General features: G+C 37.6%; 5 protein-coding genes across 12 annotated transcripts in view; 3 read left to right on the top strand and 2 right to left on the bottom strand.

The window, feature by feature from the left end:
- Nucleotides 1-19,777, bottom strand: part of galnt16 (UDP-N-acetyl-alpha-D-galactosamine:polypeptide N-acetylgalactosaminyltransferase 16) — a 375,091-nt gene that overhangs the window by 59,384 nt on the left and 295,930 nt on the right. The gene's annotated exons all lie outside the window — the stretch shown is intronic.
- Nucleotides 1-19,777, bottom strand: part of zc2hc1c (zinc finger, C2HC-type containing 1C) — an 835,825-nt gene that overhangs the window by 641,306 nt on the left and 174,742 nt on the right. The window lies entirely within an intron of this gene.
- On the top strand, nt 215-9,225 carry LOC147833208 (uncharacterized). 3 transcript variants are annotated; one of them, XR_015513896.1, is made up of 4 exons: nt 215-384; nt 4,284-4,459; nt 5,451-7,200; nt 9,046-9,225. XR_015513896.1 is itself a non-coding variant. In XM_087291169.1 (3 exons), exons 2-3 carry the CDS (start codon nt 4,405-4,407, stop codon nt 6,497-6,499), a joined length of 1,104 nt encoding a protein of 367 aa, XP_087147295.1. In that variant the 5' UTR covers nt 215-276; nt 4,284-4,404; the 3' UTR covers nt 6,500-8,989. The 3 variants fall into 3 exon arrangements, 2 of the variants coding, with proteins under 2 accessions (XP_087147295.1, XP_087147296.1); XM_087291169.1 differs by lacking the exon at nt 9,046-9,225 and having other exon boundaries at nt 215-276; nt 5,451-8,989; XM_087291170.1 differs by lacking the exon at nt 9,046-9,225 and having other exon boundaries at nt 5,451-8,989.
- Nucleotides 9,832-16,384, top strand: LOC147833207 (uncharacterized). The gene is made up of 3 exons (XM_087291183.1): nt 9,832-9,899; nt 11,382-11,585; nt 13,573-16,384. Exons 2-3 carry the CDS (start codon nt 11,531-11,533, stop codon nt 14,517-14,519), a joined length of 1,002 nt encoding a protein of 333 aa, XP_087147309.1. The 5' UTR covers nt 9,832-9,899; nt 11,382-11,530; the 3' UTR covers nt 14,520-16,384.
- Nucleotides 18,553-19,777, top strand: part of LOC110437792 (uncharacterized) — a 7,655-nt gene continuing 6,430 nt past the window's right edge. For 2 of the 6 annotated variants that reach the window (XR_015512417.1, NM_001446882.1), the window contains 1 exon segment: nt 18,553-18,598. The gene's annotated coding sequence lies outside the window, so the exon portion shown is untranslated. 6 annotated transcript variants of the gene reach the window in all.

The following is a 19,777-nucleotide window of genomic DNA, read 5'->3' as shown; positions in this document are numbered from 1 at the left end:
AGTTACTTCTGCAAATTGTACTGTAGTTGACCTGTTTCATTATATTTCAATTTGGTAGTTGCAATTAATTTTACTGCAGTTATTCTACTACTGCAGTTTTACCTCAGTTTGCTGCAGTTATTTTTTGTAAGGGCGGGAACGGGCTTCTATTGAAATCCATTCACACTCCAGCACAGAAGGTGGCGATATGCACCTAAACGTTGGTTTGCAACTCGTCAATGAACCCGAAGAAAAAGAAGTAAACAGTGAGAAGTGAGACGATTTGGTCGCATTCAAGTAAGTTTGTTTTGTTAAATCACGCCCTTTGTAATGTCCTCAAGCCATAATCTTGTTGATTAAGTAGTGACGACCGTTAGTATTAAACTGCCGCCTGATTTAAATGAGGTAAAGTTGGTTTATATTGGTTCAGTGAACGATCTTTTGAAATCTCCCTGTGTTTTTATCACAGTACTTTGAATATTCAGTCTGAAATCACATGCAAGTTTGTCTTCGAAACAATAGCGTTATTTGTTTGACTGAACAATGTTGTAGTTTAATCATTGGTTGTTATAATTTCACTGTTTATAATTAGCAGAGAACGTTGCATTTCTGAAATGATTATTAAGGAGATAGTCCGAATGTGTCAAAAATAAACCATCTTTATTAGAGGTAAAGTTGGTTTTATATTCACACATTCGTTCATTTAGCAGTCTATATATTGTTTACTATGTTACTTTGAATATTCGATCGGAATTAGCATGCAAGTATGACTTGAAAACAACATTAACACTGTTTATTTGACTGTGAACAATGCTGTACTTTGATAGTCATTGGCTGCTAATATGATTTCCCTATTTAAAATTTGCAATGAATACTTTTCTGAAATGATGTTATTAAGGGGAATGTCTGAAAATCCGAATATAAAACCAACTTCTATCCAACTTTACCTCAATCAAGATTTATTAGTGCATCAGTTGTAACGTTAGATAGAGGTAAAGTTGGTTTTACATTTGTTTATTCAGACGTTCCTCTCAATAATAAAATCTCAATAAAGTATTCTTAATAGGGAAGTCATATTAGAAGCAAATTACTATCACATTACAACATTGTTCACAGTGAATTAGATAGTGTTACTGTTGTTTAGAAGTCCTACTTGCATGCTAATGCTGATCGAATATTCAAAGTAACATGGTAAACAATACACCCAACAAACACATTTACGTTGTAGCGATGTCTGCACAACGTTGTATTTTTTCAAAGGCAACGTTGCCGCTTACGTGCTAGCTACATTGTCACAACGTAGAAATGTAAGACGTGAGAAGGCTGTAGCCACGTTGTCGTGTGACATTCAGCAACCGCGAGGCGGCGTTCTTACTACTTGTATTAAGATTTTTTGTGGCAGTTTATCAATACTGCCTATAATACAGGATAAGCAGCAATTCTTTTCCAGTATTGCTTAATATGAAATATTGTTCATTTATTTTTCCTATTTAATTTAACAACTGCATGTGTAAACTTTAAAGTGTAAAAATAACACAAAAATGAATATAATCAATCAATTATATATATAAATATATAAATTAAAATTCAGACACTGGGAAGTGAAGCTCTGGACTGGAGAATACAGCAGACCGGGGAGCGCAGCTGAAGACCAGGCAGTTGTTGGTATGGAGAAAGCTGTCAGAGGAAAAAAACAAATTCAACAGATAATCCAGCTTCAGAGATCCACAGCAGACACAAGTCAAAATAGGCAGTGAACAAGAGAGGACAGATGGAAACGACTATGACTAACAAGTTATTGAAGTTTCAGACATTTATTTTAATTTCATTACATATAAAATCTCCAGTGAGTAATTATGTAGCCTACTTTATTTTAATGCTTTAATAATATATCATATACCAAAATTACATACAATTAAATAAATTTAGAGATACAGGGAAAACAGGTTTGAGTTAACAGAAGTCAGAGTTAGTCTCCGAATACTTACTTAAATTATGAGAAGAGAAAGAAGAGGTCCTGTAGTTGTGGCGTTGCTCGCTATAAATTGAATGTTAAACTTAGTGTCATTTCAATAACAGCTGTACAAAATAATAAAGTAATATTTCATAAGCATGATCTATTTTCCACATTACGAACATGCTGTTTTAGGTAACATAACTACATTTATTATGAAAGTAAATAGAGTAGTATACTTCTTACCTCATTCAATTATTCTTTCCATAGATCAGGAATTACAGCAACACTGATCTGAGGTGAATTCAACAGCTGAAAACATTCTGAAAGACAAATTACACAAGTAATTTGAAAACAACAGTGAGTGAGTGGTTAAACAATAGAGTTTTATGCAACTTACACATAATTAAAATCCAGAAATTATCAATAGAAGATTACCTCCATGTGAAAATAGCCTGTTGAGCAAAGAAAAGAGTGGGTTTTAAATAAAACATCAAAAGATCAATCAAAATAGAAATTTAGACTAGCAGACCTTTTTATTGATATCTATATTAATTAGGCATATGAACATCAACTTATATACTTTAACTTATAGGGATAGCTCACCCAAAACTGACAATTCTGCCATTTTAGCCTCATCCTTTATTTGTTCCAAACTTATTTGGCTTTTTTTTCTGCTAAACAATAAAGATGTAAAGCTGGAAAACGGTAACTATTTAATTAGTGTTTTCTTACTATGAAAGCAAATGCTTACAGTCTTTAGTGTTCAATAGAATAAAGAAACCTAAAGGTTTGGAATCACTTATTATTTACAGGGCAAATAATTCGTGAGTACATATCATTTTTGAGTGAACTGTCCCTTTACCGGGACGCAAACTGCACAGAGGTGTTTTGTATTTAAAAGTTATTTTGTGTGTTTTGTAAAAAGTGGGTCGGCTTGTGTGATGAAGTATCATACTAACTGATCACTATGGATATGGAAAAAACTGAACTTCAAAAACATTATTGTCCATTTGACTAAAGACTAGGCGTAGGTAAATAATCAGGAAATGTTTTATCGAGAGATTTAACATAATGGTTTTAATGTTGTCGCCGTCCGTGAACGGAATGCTGAAATGTTACTCGCTCGTAACAACTTCATTACGGCTTTTGTGTGTGTGTGTAATGTTGGAACAGATTGTTGTCGAAATCGTAGGTTTGTTTGAATATTCACGATTTACGTATCTTATTTAGCAAGAAGAAATAAAACAATACTCACGTCTCCTCGGTCGTTGATGAATGAGATGACGGCTTGTTGAAATATAAACTGATTCAGCTGTGACCAGTAAATGTTGTACAGTGGTTGTCCACGCCACCTAAGCACAACCTAAAGTATGCGGCCCTCGTGATGTTTAAATGGCAACCTTATGACATCGTTGTGACAACGTTTAGCAACAACGTTGAATCCTCAACCTTTTTGCAAGGTTGGTACAACGTTGTAGGAAGGTCGCTACGTTGAGGCAACGTTGTGTGTTTGTTGGGCAGAGACTGCTAAATGAACGAATGTGCGAATATAAAACCAATTTTACCTCCATTGGTACTTTTGAATATTAGGCCTAAAATAAATCATAAAATAATCACATGTAAGAGTCAAAACAACATTAACACTGTTTATTTGACTGTGACCAATGTTGTACTTTGATAGTCATTGGCTGCTAATATGATTTTACAAATGTTATTTAGAATTTACAAAGAATGTTTTTCTGAAATTAGATTAAGGAGAAAGGCTGAATGTGTGAATATAAAACTTTGTGTTCAACTTTGTGTGAATAAAAAATTGTTCTGCTATTATACTCGCTTTATAAAATTGACATAAACATGCTGACAATGGGATATTAAGCATCAGAATTTGTTGAAATATCAAAATTATAAATAGTGAATGAGCAAATAACACTTCTTTTTGAAACGGGTAGAAACTTTCACTGCTCAGTGAACAAATGTAAAGTTATTAGCATTCGCTGAAAACCACAACATTGACTAATCGTAACATTCTACTGCTGCTGATTTTAAATATGTGGTTTCTCATTGTGTTCACATCATTTAATGTAAGATAATCTAAAGTAGCGCCTTATTAATTTATCATCCCAATAGTCAACTTTTGAAGTGGATCAAAATAGTCCTGTGAATGTGTTCAACAAAAACATAAAAACATATTATGGTGGTGTGCTTTTAGCTTAAGCTTTGTATTGTTGTGACTTGGATGAGGATCAGAACACATTTTCTGGGAAATTATGCCAAAATCCAAGCAATCCCAAAGGGCTCACACACTGTAACTGTGTGTAACATTTTTTTACATTTTGTTTGGTTTTAGTTTTGGCAGATCTGCTACTCCTTCAGTGAAGCTTCTCCTCCTCTGCTACAAAAACTGGGATATTCTCATCAGGAAGAAGTGAAATCTGCAAAGACAGAGCTTATTGAAGGACGGAGAAAACATGAGTGATCCAGAACCCTGCAGAATTAAACAGGAAGAGGCTGAAGAACAAATAGGTTGGTGTTTATTGCTGATTCTTAAATAATGAGGCTGAAGAACAATAATGTTGAAAGTTTTTGAAAAGTTCATCTGATTTATTGTACTACGACAAAATCAGTGAAGATTTTAAATAAAGCCACTGAAAAGTAAATACACTTCATAATCACACGGTAGAAAATAGGGTCTGAAGCTCATTGTCATCATGTTTTGATCAAATGTTTAGTAAAAGAAGGTTTAATGAACACTAAATATGATAAGACTAGTGGTCGACTGATATGGATTGTTTGCTGATATATATGATACATTGGAAAGCAAGGTGGCCAATATTTAGGCAATATAGCTTAATAATTAAATTAAAATAGAATTAAATGTAAAATAATTAGAAAATTTATAAATAAAAAAATAATAATAAACATGTGAAATGAACTCAGACACACACACACATCAAATAAGTATTGAACACATCACAATTTTTCTTAGAAAACATATTTCTGAAGATGCGGTTGACTTGAAATTTTCACTAGATGTTGGTGACAACCAAAGAAATTTATATATGCAAAGATGATGAAACTAGGGTGGACGTTTCAACAAAGCAACGGTCCAAAACACAGTTAAGAAAACTCAAATACATTCAGAAAAAAAGTCAAGCTGTAGAATTGCCCAGCCAATCACCTGACTCGAATCCAGTATAAAACACAAATTAAAGATCAGATTAGATAGACGAGACCCACAGAACCATCAAGATTTCCATACTCTGAAGTCTGAAAAAATCACACTTGAGCAATGCATGTGACTTAATTCTCCTTATGAGAGTCGTCTTCTAGTTGCCATCACCAAAAAAAGCCTTTTATATGTATGTATGTATATATATATATATATATATATATATATATATATATATATATATATATATATATATATATATATATATATATATATTAAGTATTAATTTCTTCTCAGTAGTTCTTGCTAAACCAACAAAAACTGACCTTTTTACCTTTATTTCAGACCTAATTAAAGAAGGCGAGGAGGGTGAAGAGGAGAAACAACATGTCAAAGCTGAAAATGTGCCTCAATTACAGACTTCCGATGTTTATCTTAAGAACAGAAGAAGCAAGAATCCTTGTATCTGCACTGAGTGTGGGAAGAGTTTCAAACGATTATCATCTCTTAATCAACACGTCATGATCCACACTGGAGAGAAACCATTCACCTGCACTCAGTGTGGGATGAGTTACAGTCGATTATCATACCTTAAAAATCACATGAGGATTCACACTGGAGAGAGACCGTTCAAATGCAATGAGTGTGGGAAGAGTTTCACACAATCAACATATTTTAATCGACACATGATGATCCACACTGGAGAGAGACCATACAAATGTGATCAATGTGGCAAAACTTTTTTGAGCTCCTCACAGCTGAAGATGCATCTTAGAGTTCATACAAAGGAGAAACCGTATTACTGTTCTGTGTGTGGAAAGAGTTTTACACAGCTGGCAAATTTAGGAAAACATCATAAGATCCACACTGGTATGAAAGAGTATATGTGCTTTGAGTGCGAGAAGACTTTCATTACGGCTGGAGAATTGAAAGTGCACCAGAGTATTCACACTGAAGAGAAACCGTACACGTGTTCACACTGCAACAAGGGATTTGGTCAGTTAGGAAGACTGAAAGCACATCAAATGATTCACACTGGAGAGAAACCGTACAAGTGCTCAAACTGCGACAAGGGATTCTGTCAGTTAGGAAAACTGAAAACACATCAAATGATTCACACCGGAGAGAAACCGTACAAGTGTTCACACTGCAATAAGGGATTTCATGTGTTAGATCATCTGAAAATGCATGAGAGGATTCACACTGGAGAGAAACCGTACAAGTGTTCATACTGCGACAAGAGATTTAGTCAGTCAGGAGGTATGAAAACACATGAGAGGACTCACACTGGAGAGAGACCGTACACCTGTGATCAGTGTCTGAAGAGTTTCACACGTTTGTTTCATCTTCAGAAACACATGAAAACCCACAGTGGAGAGGAAAAGCACACATGACGTCAATGCAGCCAAACATTTCCTTGTGTTCACAAGGTTTTTTATGTCTGAACATCAGATAACTTTCTTGGGAATCAATCCCTTTGAAATTAGACTGGTCCACTGTGGTGTTCCTCAGGGATCTGTCTTAGGTCCCATACTGTTTAGTATCTACAGAGGTTGGACAATGAAACTGAAATCCCTGGTTTTTGACCCCAATAACTCATTAGAATGGTGTACGGCCTCTCCTGGATGTGGGAACGACGGTGAAGGTGGACTTACCTGAGAACAACATATGATTTACATTGTCCACAGCTCAATATTTTCGTCGGTGGCACCATTGAAACCGATGTTTGGCAATTGGTACGAGTGAGCAAAGGTTTGACTATAGCAGCCCGGCCATGTATATTATCCCTCTGGAGTTCCCGACCAACTATTTTGGTGGAAACAGGAGAGTTGAGGTGCACATTCAATTCTACAGTGACTTGGGCAAAGAAGGGTTGCAGCCCTTCAAGCCGCAACCCATCACTGGGAAACATCCATACACGCTACGGTCAATTTTAGCATATCCAATTCACATATACCACATGTCTCTTGGACTTGTGGGGAAAACCGGAGCACCTGGAGGAAACCCACGCGAACATGGGGAGAACATGCAAACTCCACACAGAAATGCCAACAGACCTAGCCGAGGCTCAAATCAGCGACCTTCTTGTTGTGAGGTGAACGTGCTACCCACTGAGTCACCCCAAAACCATTAACTTATAAAACATAAACATAGCCTACCTTTTAAATTGTTCTAGTGTGTTGGGAGTCGAGACATAATCCATTAAAAGTTCTATTAAAATTAATTCATTTTCCACAACAGTTTTATCTGCACAGGATAATATTACCCAGGTAAAAGTTAAATTCTCTAACTTTTACATACAACAGTTCTGTCTGGTTCTCAAATCTGATTGGCTGATAGCAGTGCAATATCAGAACTCCTACAGTCTCCTCACCCTTCTATATTACTCCAACCACATAGAGCGACAGCAAATCAATCAGTCACTACAGTTTGACAAATATAGCAGCTGTTGGGCAACATCATGTACTGTTGAGGCTTTTTAGTTGAGAATGTGGCTAAACTACTAGTGGAAATCCATTTACAAAATAACGTAAACTTGACTGAGTGCTTCATTTCCCCTTTAACATTAACTGTAAACGTATCCCTTATAATATTAATGACTCCTTACATTTATATAGCGCTTTTCTGGGCACTCAAAGCACTTTACACATAGGGGGTAATCTCCTTATCCACCACCAGTGTGCACTGTGCGACGGCAGCCATTTTGCGCCAGATCGCACACCACACAGAGTGATGAGGCCAGTTATGATATGCGGATGGTAAGGAGGCCATGATAGACAAAGGCCACTGGGCAGATTTGGCCAGGATGCCGGGGTTAAACCACTACTCTTTTTCGAAGGACATCCTGGGATTTTTTAATGACCGCAGAGAGTCAGGACTTCGGTTTATCTGAAAGACGGTGCTCACTGAGCAGTATAGCGTCCCCGTCACTATACTGGGGCATTGGGACCCACACAGACCGCAGGTTGGGCGCCCCCTGCTGGCCTCACTAACACCACTTCCAGCAGCAACCTAGCTTTCCCATGTGGTCTCCCATCTAGGTACTGACCGGGCGCAGCCCTGCTTAGCGTCAGTGGACGACCATGATAGAGTTGCAGAGAGGTAGCTGCGGCAATTCTAGCTGCCCTTAATTCTTATTGGCTGATTGGGATGTTGTTCCAGGATCAGCATAGATGTTAATCCAGGAACATGTCCTACTTGGTGAAATCACACTAACCGACAAGCAACACGAATCGTCAAGAAGAGATGAGAAGATAAGATCTTTGGTAAAGATGTTTGAGTGACTATTAATTCAAATCTAGCTGACTGAAAGGGATGTAAATGCGGTTTCTGTTATTTTTCATCTGCAACATCAATGTGAACTTCTAAAGATGTACTAAGAGTCTGAATTACACTTCTGCTTTGAGTAATCACTGTAAACCGCAGTGCTCTGAATCGGGCTCACTTGGCCGACCGTGGTTCGGTTGGAAGAGGTGTGCCTAAGCGCGGTTCACTTGGCTTTGGCGCGGTACGCTTGTGTGTGAGTGCAGAGCGTGCCTAAGCCCGAAACTGAAAACTGAAAAGCGCTTTTACAAGACTGTTTGATATAGATTGAATAATCATTCTTACTGCGTCTTTAATATGTAGCTGATTAAAGATGCAAACCCCGTTACTGTACCTTCAGCAAACCTCCTAATTCCTGCAGCACGAGGACTTTGATTGTTTATGAGTGTCAAAAGTGGCGGATGTATTCGGCTCATGTTTTCCTCAAAACTGGCTAGCAGTCACTGTGTGTTTTACATCTTTCAAAATGATTTCATCTTTTATCCTAGAAGACGATAATCACATCAATATAAGATTTCACGTTCAGATTTTTTAAATAAAAAAATATCGACTATAACAAATATACTTTTATGCTGCATAAATGGTTTCTCCTGTGTTTCTCTTACAAATTTCGCAGAACTTTTTCAATAATTGGCAGGAAGACATCTGCTGACATTGTGGTGAAAACTTCAGAAGCATGCCATGGCTAACCCTGAGCAAATACCTTAAAACTCTGTGTTACATTTAACCCCGCATTACTTTGTGCCCCGCGCTCTTCTACTTTCCAGAAAAACATCTCTTAAAAACAAGAACAAAATACTGTTGATGAAGTACAAATCCCTCAGAGCAAGTGCAATACAACTGTGGGCTACTTACCATGACTATACAGCAGCACAGTAATATACAGTGCAGTAAGTATGTAGTTTACTTTTGTTTTACTCCAGTTGTACTTCAGTGTACTGCAAATTGTATCGCTTTTGAACTTAATTGTACTCCTTATATTTAAATTTTGCAGTTGCAATTCATTTTACAGCAATTATTCCTCTATATACTGCTGTTCTACTGCAGTTTTACCTCAGTTTACTGCAGTTATTTATAGAGGTAAAGTTTTTTTTATTCACACATTCGTTCATTTAGCAGTCTCTATATTGTTTACCATGTTACTTTGAATATTCGATTTGAATTAGCATGCAAGTATATACTTGCAAGTATAATTTGTAAAGAATACTTTTCTGAAATGATATTATTATGGAGAATGTCTGAATATCTGAATATAAAACCAGCTTTACTTCTATCTGTTATTTTTTGTAAAGGCGGGAACGGGCTTCCCTTTAAATCCTTTCTCTCTCCAGCACAGGAGGCGGCGATATGCACCTAATGTTGATTTGCAACTTGTCAATGAACCCAAAGAAGAGGAACAGTGCAGGCTGTGAGAGAAGTGAAGTGAGGCGATCCAGTCCAGCTGTATTGTGTGTACGTGCGTGCATTCAAGTAAGTGAGCTTGTTTTATATTCGGATATTCAGACAGTCTCCTTAATAATATATATTTCAGAAAAGTATTCTTTGCAAATTCTGAATAGGGAAATCATAGCAGCAAATGACTATCAAAATCCAGCATTGTTCACAGTGAATTTGATAGTGCTAATGTTGTTGAGAAGTCATACTTGCATGCTAATTCTAGTCGAATATTCAAAGTAACATGGTAAACAATATAGAGACTGCTAAATGAACGAATTTGCGAATATAAAACTAACTTTACCTCTATGCACAAGTGTGTGTGGATCAAATAGAGGTAAAGTTGGTTTTATATTCGCACATTCGTTCATTTAGCAGTCTCTATATTGTTTACCATGTTACTTTAAATATTTGATGAATATTCTGCATACCTGTCAAAATTGGGATGTGAAAATAAGGGATATGCCCACCATAATAAGGGATTCCCCCGACCCCCATTGTAAATAAACAGTTAAACAGTCGGTAATATGTTTTACTAATATTATTTACAAAAGAAAAAAATAAATATATACATTAGCAGCAAATACATTAGCAAACAGGTCAGCTTATTAAAACTAATAGCTATTATAATGAAATAGAATCAAGCTATCATTAGCCGTTTCTTCACTGCATAACATACACATTCTTATTTAAGAGCAACGAATGAATGATTTATTTAGATTTTTTTAAATTGATTGCATTAAATAACAGAGGTGTCACTTCAAAAATGCACACATCTTACAAAATATGAATGCATTCGTCTGCTTTCCTGACTGTTTTGTTCATTTAGGACGAAATTACTTTTGTTTGAAAAAAATCCCACCAAGATCAACATCTTTAGATATTATTATTATTATTAATAATTATGTGTAAATGTCTGTTTAAACACGCACCCAAAATCTAGACTTTTGCTCCGATTCAAATTGCGAGTACAGAGTCCGTTTGGGAAACAGCGTCTATTTTATTACTATGGAGCGCGTCAGCTGACAGTCACGCAGGGGAGACGGCACCTGTGATGAAACGAAAGGGAATCATGCTGTTTTTATGTTTATTTCAAAGTGTTTTCATGCATAAAGTGAAAGCACAGAAGAGACTCGCATTTAAGAGCAAGAGGCGGCCCCTGGTGGTTCGGCAGTATGGGTTGCGTATAGGGAGGCTCGGCTCTTTAATGTTTATTTGCCATCCTTCAGAGAAAGACTGAAAATACGGGAAAATACCTTTACGGGATGATAGTGAGAGAACTGTAAAATATGGGAGAATCTCAGGAAAACGGGAGGGTTGACGGGTATGATTCTGTGGCCAACTCGTCCTGTAAGCCTGTGATTAATAATGGAAATCTTAAAACAATGACAAAAACGAACATGACTGGTATAAATAATGGTAGATAATGATAAAAAGTCAACAGGAAACCGCTGTAGTTCTTCGCCATGTTTGTGAACAAAGCCCATAGTACAAAACATTTTTTGTTTGTTTTGGCAGATCTGCTGCTTCAGTGAAGCTCCTCCTCCTTCAGTGAAGCTCCTCCTCCTCAGCTATAAATACCGGAATATTCCCATCAGTCCACATTAAAAGAGACGAGCATATCAGACCATCAGGAAGAACTGAGTTTATTTTAGGACAGAGCGAACATGAGTGATCCAGAACCCTGCAGAATTAAACAGGAAGACGCTGAAGAACAAATAGGTTGGTGTTTATTGCTGATTCTTAAATAATGACAACAAATATATTAATGTAATATAATAAATAAATATACCAAGAATTGTGCTCACCACTGTGGGAATATACTAGTTCCAAATGAACAATTATATATCAAAAAACACTTTCATTGTCTTGTATTCTGCATTTATTTTTACCTAATTATCACAACAACTCCAATATGATTTGTTCAGTGATTTATTTGTAGTCTTCCTTAGCGCGATGCTAATTTGCGCTGATTGGACTGAAACGTTGTCGTACACCACGCCCGCCATAAGAGTACCCTTGGTACCTTTTAGCAGTGGAAACGTAAGCCTGATAAAGGTTACCTGTACCGTACTGTACCTCTCAGTAGAAACGGGCCAAGAGAGATAGTTCATGGCTTTCACAGTTTGTTTTTGCGTCAATGCTTGACAGAGGGTGTGTCTAAAGTTGGGGCGATCGTCATAGCAGTGTCAGCCAATGAAATAAGTCCGCAATCGGTTACTGTCTGAGCTGTGAAATTTCTGTTGTTGCTTAAAACAACAGCGAGCAACGCCACTGAAGCGGCACAAACTGATCCACAATTCAGTTCGGCAACGCTTGACATCACCCATTCCAAGTGAATGGGAGGCGTTGATGCTGATGCCCCATGTAAATGGGCCTTAAGTTTGCAAGGTTTGTGGAATTAAACGTCCATTAGTCATTCAATCATATGTTTAAATGCTATATATGCGAATTGGCCAGACAGCAAATGAGAAGGTATTGTTTGACTTAATTACTAATTAAAGCAATCATTCATTATATTGTACCCACTTTAATTGCTGAGTTTAAGCAGTTCTGTTTATGCCTTGGTTTATATTTCTGCGTCAAGTGATTGGCGTGACCCACGGCGCATGCAAAGCTCGTAGCTGTGCATTCATACTTCAGCGTGCTGTTTCTGTTGCTCTGCAATTACACTTCTGAAACGCTAGCAGGCAGTAAGGTGTTTATGTTCCTCTGTGTCGAATTTCTACGCTGGTGTTTAGTTTTTTTCTGAACACTTCCTTAATGTACTAGTGGTTCAACTTACTCATTTTGAGGCAGGAATCGGGGGACATGCTACAACTTTAATCACAAGGTAAACACAAAACAAAACTTTTCATCTGGAGCTCCTTCATGGGACTCGACGCTTTCAAACAGTCGCTCCAATGAACTTGCGCGGCTCTCTGTCCCACCTACACTCGTCAGAGCTACCAGACCGACCAATCACAGAGCTTGCGCTACGCGTTGTTATGATGTGTAGTTCCATTTTTTGAGAGGTGCGCGTCAGCGACGGCAAGGGCCATGCGTCCAACCGTAGGCTGTGCCGTAGCATATACGAATGCGCTTGACCCAGAAGTATGAATCAGCCTTAATTATTTATACTTGGTATTAGACAGAACTTATTGAATGACGGAATTGGACAATGTGCTTCAATAGCAAGGGAGAACAAAATCACAGTGTGCACAGCCTAACGATGTCAAATAAAAAAAGTACCATCATGATATATTAGTCGACCACTACTAAAATGATCTTATTTATGTGTATCATAAGTAGTCAAAATTGTGGTCAATGTAAATGTCCCTGCTGACAAATCCAGCTTAAACCAGCCTAAGCTGGCTGGCTGATTTTAGCTGTTCGACCAGCCTGGTTTTAGAGGGGTTTTGGCCATTTTTAGGCTGGTTTGACCAGCCTGGTTTAAGCTGGACATAGCTGGTTTTGGATGGACAGCTTGGCTAGGCTGGTCAAGCTGGTTTTAGCTGGTCATCTCTTAGCCTGACAAACTACGACCAGACTGGAAATGTCCAAAACCCTTCTAAAACCAGGCTGGTCGACCAGCTAAAACCACCCAACCAGCCTAGGCTGGTTTAAGCTGTATTTTTCAGCAGGGGTGTAGTCAATGTTTTCGGTGCCTTTTCACTCTTAGATATTTTAGATTTTCTAAAAACTGAACTTTATTTTACGTTTATTTCAGACCTAATTGAAGAGCATGTGGAGATTAAAGAGGAGAAACAATATATCAAAGCTGAAGAAACACCTCAGTTAGAGACTTGCGATATCAACAGAAACAGCAGGAATCGATCCATCTGCACGCTGTGTGGGAAGAGTTTCAGTAAGTCGTCGTTCCTTAATAATCACATGAGGATTCACACTGGAGAGAAACCGTACACATGTACTCAGTGTGGGAAGAGTTTCAGACAATCATCACACCTTAATCGACACATGATGATCCACACTGGAGAGAGGCCACACAAATGTGATCACTGCAGCAAAACATTTTTGAGCTCCTCAGGTTTAAAGGTGCATCTTATAGTACATACAAATGAGAAGCCTTATTCCTGTTCTGATTGTGGAAAGAGTTTTACAATGCAGTCAAATTTAGCAAAACATCAGAAGACCCACACTGGGGCGAAAGAGCATATGTGCTTCGAGTGTGAGAGGACTTTTATTACAGCTGTAGAATTGAAACAGCACCAGAGGACTCACACTGGTGAGAGACCTTACAAGTGTTCACACTGCGACAAGAGATTCAGTCAGTCAGGAACCCTGAAAATACACGAGAGGACTCACACTGGAGAGAAACCTTATAAGTGTTCACACTGCAGCAAGAGATTCAGTCAGTTAGGAACCCTGAAAACCCATCAAATGATTCACACTGGAGAAAAACCGTACAATTGTTCACACTGTAATAAGAGATTTTATCAGGTAGATCATCTGAAAAAGCATGAGAGGACTCACACTGGAGAGAAACCGTACAAGTGTTCACACTGCAACAAAGGATTCAGTCAGTCTGGAAGCCTGAAAACACATGAGAGGATTCACACTGGAGAGAAACCGTACACCTGTGAACAGTGTCTGAAGAGTTTCACACATTTAATAAAGCTTAACAAGCACATAAAAATCCACCATGGAGAAAAGTAAACATGACATTAAAGCAGCAAATCATTTTCTCGCGTGTAAAAATGTGTTTCATGTCTCAGAAAACTTTGAATTTTTGGGAAACATTCATTCTTTCATTATCTTGTTGGCTTAGTCCCTTTATTAATCCAGGGTAGCCACAGCAGAATGAACCGCCAACTTATCCAGCAAGTTTTTACGCAGCGGATGCCCTACCAGCCGCAACCCATCTCTAGGAAACATCCACACACTCATTAATACACACACTCATACACTACGGACAATTTAGCCTCCCCAATTCACCTGTACCACATGTCTTTGGACTGTGGGGGAAACCGGAGCACCCGGAGGAAACCCACGCGAACGCAGGGAGAACATGCAAACTCCACATAGAAACGCCAACTGAGCCAAGCCAAGGTTCGAACCAGCGACCTTCTTGCTGTGAGGTGACAGCACTACCTACTGCGCCACTGCGTTGCCCTTTTTGGGAAACAATGACTCTAAAATTAAAATTATGTTGTAACACCAATATCAATGCTGGATAGGAGCAGTCCAATGGAAAAATGTTCATCTGGAAGGAGCTGACATCAGATGAATTCCTGAAATATGTAGGCCTTTTGATTTTCCTGGCACTGCTGAAATTGCCAAGAGTATGAGATAATTAGAGGAGGGACTCACACCTTAGCGTACACTTCTCTGCTTCTGTCATGACCAGAGATAGATTCGTGGGAATAAGCAGAACTGTCCACTTGAGCAACCCTGACGACCACATGCAAAATGACAGAAAAAAGTGCACTCCAGAATACGACCCTCAGCATCGTCTCAAGCCTCTTTATATTACAATTTGAATGCAAGTCAATGTGGCAGACAAAGAAGCATGTTTTCCTTGATGAAACAATGGCGGCCACGAAAGCCAAAATTGCACTTAGGCAATACACAAAGCCAAAGCCAATCAAGTAGGGCGTGAAGCTGTTTGTGCTTGCTGACTCCAGCAATGGGTACACCAGTGACTTCAACATCTACTCTGGGAAAAGCCGCTTCATGTCAGGGCAGGGTCTCTCGTTTGATGTAGTCAGCAGCCTCATGGATCCATCATACTAAGGGTGGGGCTATCAATATGGACAACTTCAATACAAGCCCAAAACTTTTTAGGCACTTGTATGCAAGGGGTTTTGTTGCCTGTGGTACTTTCCGGGACTTGTGCAGGAATGTTCCCCAATCAACCAAAACACACTCAGTTCCCAGAGTCCCAGGGGTTCAATATGATGGATCAGACAGCAAGAATTCTTGTTTGTAAAATGGATGGACACAAGGGAGGTGCCAGTGTGTTCAACCATCCACAACGCCTTTGATAGGGACACTGTGAGCAGGAACGTGCTCAACAAAGACACTGAGATATGGCAGGCAAAAAACATCACGTCACCTTCAAATGAAGACCGTTTTTGCTGGGTTATTTCGGCAGGAATTAACTCGGGAGACCGTGAGAACTCAGAATGCGTCTGAGAAATAAATGCGTCTGAAGCTCTGCGCAAGACTTTTGGCCAGCGGAGAAATTAAAATGGTCCTGCCCAACTGAGTCTGGTTCCCTCAAGGTTTTTTTTCTTCACTCCCATCAGGTGAAGTTTTTTTTCCCTCTCCGCTGTTGCCACTGCCTCGCATGGTTCAGGATTGGTAGAGCTACGCATCGATGAATTGCCTCTTCAGTGTTTGAACTCTCAGTAATGATTAAATCACACTGAACTGAGCTAAACTGAACTGAACTTAAACACTAAAACCTGAACTACACTGTTCCAGTTACTATGACCATTTATGTGAAGCTGCTTTGACACAATCTACATTGTAAAAGCGCTATACAAATAAAGCTGAATTGAATTGAATTGAATTGAAAATAATATGCTGCATTCTTTCTGATGCTCACGTGACCTTCATGTGTTTTTAAATGGATAATTATTTAAACATTACAGCGTTCATACAACGATTTATTGAGTTTATCCTTTTCTGTTTACACATAATTAGTAATAAAAATACTGCACTTCACACCTGCTTTATTCTGCCGCATTGACTTCTGGGACTTGTAGAGCAAGTACTGTGCTGAAGTCTGCATCGACACTTCCTCAATATCAAGAACGCATCTGGGTTCTGATAACGTTTTCATGATTTTAAAATGTTTTTATGTTGCTTATTGAGTTCAAAGAACATTATTTATTTTAGTATGATCTTCATTGGCTCCCGGTTGCATACCGGATTAAATTCAAAATTCTCCTCCTTGCATTTAGATCCTTAAATAACCTTGCACCTTCCTATCTCTGCAACATGCTTGTCCCCAACACCCCAACTCGCTCTTTACGGTCTGCTGACTCTGGCCTTCTTGCTGTCCCTCGGTACCGCCTCTCTTCTATGGGGGGCAGATCATTTAGTGCTATTGCACCCAAACTCTGGAACTCTCTACCACACTCACTTCGCTCTGCTAATAATATCTCTGAATTCAAATCCTTACTTAAGACTCACTTATTTTCTGAATGCTTTGCATCTGATCTACCAAACTGACCACTTAATCTGATCCACCACTATCCTGTTCATATGTCTCTTAGGTTTCGTTTGTGTTATTCATGTTTGTTGTATTTGACCTCATGTATGTTTGTTTATCTTTTTGTTGCATTCCTTGTAAAGTGTCCTTGAGCTCTGGAAAGGCGCTATATAAATAAAATTTTTTATTATTATTATTATTATTATTTATGAAAGGTTATTTTTGTAAATATTCAAGGGTCATTTGATTATCAGTTTTATACCACCTGTATTTTGCTGAACAAACACTTTCATGGCTTACACGTTATGCTGGTGGTGTAACAAATATGATAACTTTGCTAATATTCGATTGAAATGGTCTCATTTATTAGATTTTCCTCATATGCGTACTGAGATTTCTATAAAAACTACGTACATTTTACTGCTGGTTGAACTGAACAAGTTAAAGTAAATGTGAAAATATACTTGCGTTTTCCCTCTTTGTTGTAGTTTTACAAAAATGAAAGATATTAAGAAGAATAATTGCCAGTAAAGGTACCCAAATTGTTTCTGCTGTTCTTGATAGAGGTAAAGCTGGTTTTATATTCGTATATTCAGACTTTCTTCTTAATAATATATATTTTAGAAAAGTATTCTTTACAAATTGTAAACAGGGAAACCATATTAGCAGCAAATGACTATCAAAGTACAGCATTGTTCACAGTCAATTAGATAGTGTTAATGTTGTTTAGAAATCATACTTGCATGCTAATCCTGATCAAATATTCAAAGTAACATGGTAAACAACATAGAGACTGCTAAATTGATGAATGTGCGAATATAAAATCAACTTTACCTCTATCTGTTCTTTCGCTTTCTGGTAAACTTTTGGTGAAGCAACAATTGTTTGGCACAGAATAATATTTATTATTATCATTATCATAACTATTTAAATGTCAAAATGCTACTGTAATTTAATCAGCCACAGATATATTTCAGCAGTTGTGTGAAGCAATAAACATGCTGATTCGCATTATAAGGCTAACTGGTGACTGCTAGCATAATGCTAGAAATGTAAACATCAGGTCGGTTGTCCTAAGATGCATCCATTACATCACTTTTTTCAAGTGCTTGAATGTTAAAATGGCTCTCCTTTGAACTGTGATTTACTAAAATGCCCCCGCCAATTTGAACTGAGACCCTTGACTATACAGCAGCACAATGCCAGTGCAGTAAATATGCAGTTCATCTCTTTTTACTCCAGTTGTACTGCAGTTGAACTGTGTCATTATATTTCAATTTTGCAGTTGCAATTTATTTTACTGCAATTATTCTTCTATATACTGCTCTACTGTAATATAATTTTTTAGTTGCTGCAATTATTCTTTACTGCAGTTTTACCTCAGTTTACTGCAGTTATTTTTGGGGGAACGGGCTTCCACTCCCACTCCAGCACAGGAGGTGGCGATATGCACGTAAACGTTTGATCTGCAAGTCGTCAATGAACCCAAAGAAGAGGAAAATAGGCTGGCTGAGAGAATTGAGACGATCCAGTCCAGCTGTATTGTGTGTCGGTAACGCTACGCGCGTGCATCCAAGTGAGTGAGTTTGTGTTGTTAAATCGGCGCTTTGTCCTTCAGTCGTACTCTTGTTGATTATTCTGCTGAACGAACACTCATCAGCGCTGACCGTTGTATTGAACTGCCGCCAGATTTAAATGAGGTAAAGTTGGTTTACATTTCAGGCCCGTAGTAAGCCTGGTGAAAGGGCTGGTTCTTTTTTTTCTCAAAAAGTGGACCTTTTTGCAGTTATACACCTCAGTTTCCATTTAACTATGATATTTAAATACTGCATTTTACTGACATTTTTTTTGCTGAATTAGCTAGTCAGATGTCATCATGGCCACACTTTCTGATGTACTAAAAATCCTACAATATTGCATTAAAAAATAATAACAAGACCATTTTTTTTAAAATACAAATTTATTACATCATTTGGAAAAAATAGCAATTTGTTAAAGTTTTATAGTAAAAATAACTGTAGCCAACTGTCATTTATTAGACAAAACAAAAAAAAACGCCAGCACATTCAACTGTCCTCAGTCACAATTTGGCCATTTCAATAAATAAATAAATAAATAATAGTAAAACAATAATAATTAATTCTTAAGAATTTTTCTACTCTCTTTGGTAAAAAAAAAAAAAAAGTACATTTGAAAATTCCTGAATATCAACAATAGCCAAAATATATTCAAATTAATTTAATATGGTCCGCTTCTGGTGCTTCACACCTTTTTATTGATAGAGGTAAAGTTGGTTTTATATTCGCACATTCAGACTTTCCCCTTAATAATATAATTTCATAAAAGAATTATTTGCAAATTCTAAATAGTAAAATAATATTAGCAGCCAATGACTATCAAAGTTCTTCAAAGTATCAAAGTTTGAAGAATATCAAAAGTACAACATTGTTCACATTGAATTAGTGTTAATGTTGATTTCAAGTCATACTTGCATGCTAATTCTGATCGAATATTCAAAGTAACATGATAAACAATATAGAGACTTCTAAATGAACGAATGTGTGAATATAAAACCAACTTTACCTCAATTTTTTATTGCTCTTTTTTTCAGATATAAGGTCCGAGATTTAGAATAAAAGTTACCTCAATTAAAAACAATACAGTAATGAAGGAAGACTTCTCTTACATCAGATTATAGTCCCACCGAAGCAGCAGTCGACAGAGCATCCGTTTGGTCTTAAAGCCTTTTTCGATG

The sequence above is a fragment of the Danio rerio genome, chromosome 17 (assembly GCF_052040795.2).
Source record: "Danio rerio strain M-AB ecotype USA chromosome 17, GRCz13ab, whole genome shotgun sequence".
Taxonomy (NCBI): Eukaryota; Metazoa; Chordata; class Actinopteri; order Cypriniformes; family Danionidae; genus Danio; species Danio rerio.
The sequence above is the reverse complement of the archived record's forward strand: the minus strand, read 5'-3'. Positions and strand labels throughout refer to the sequence as shown.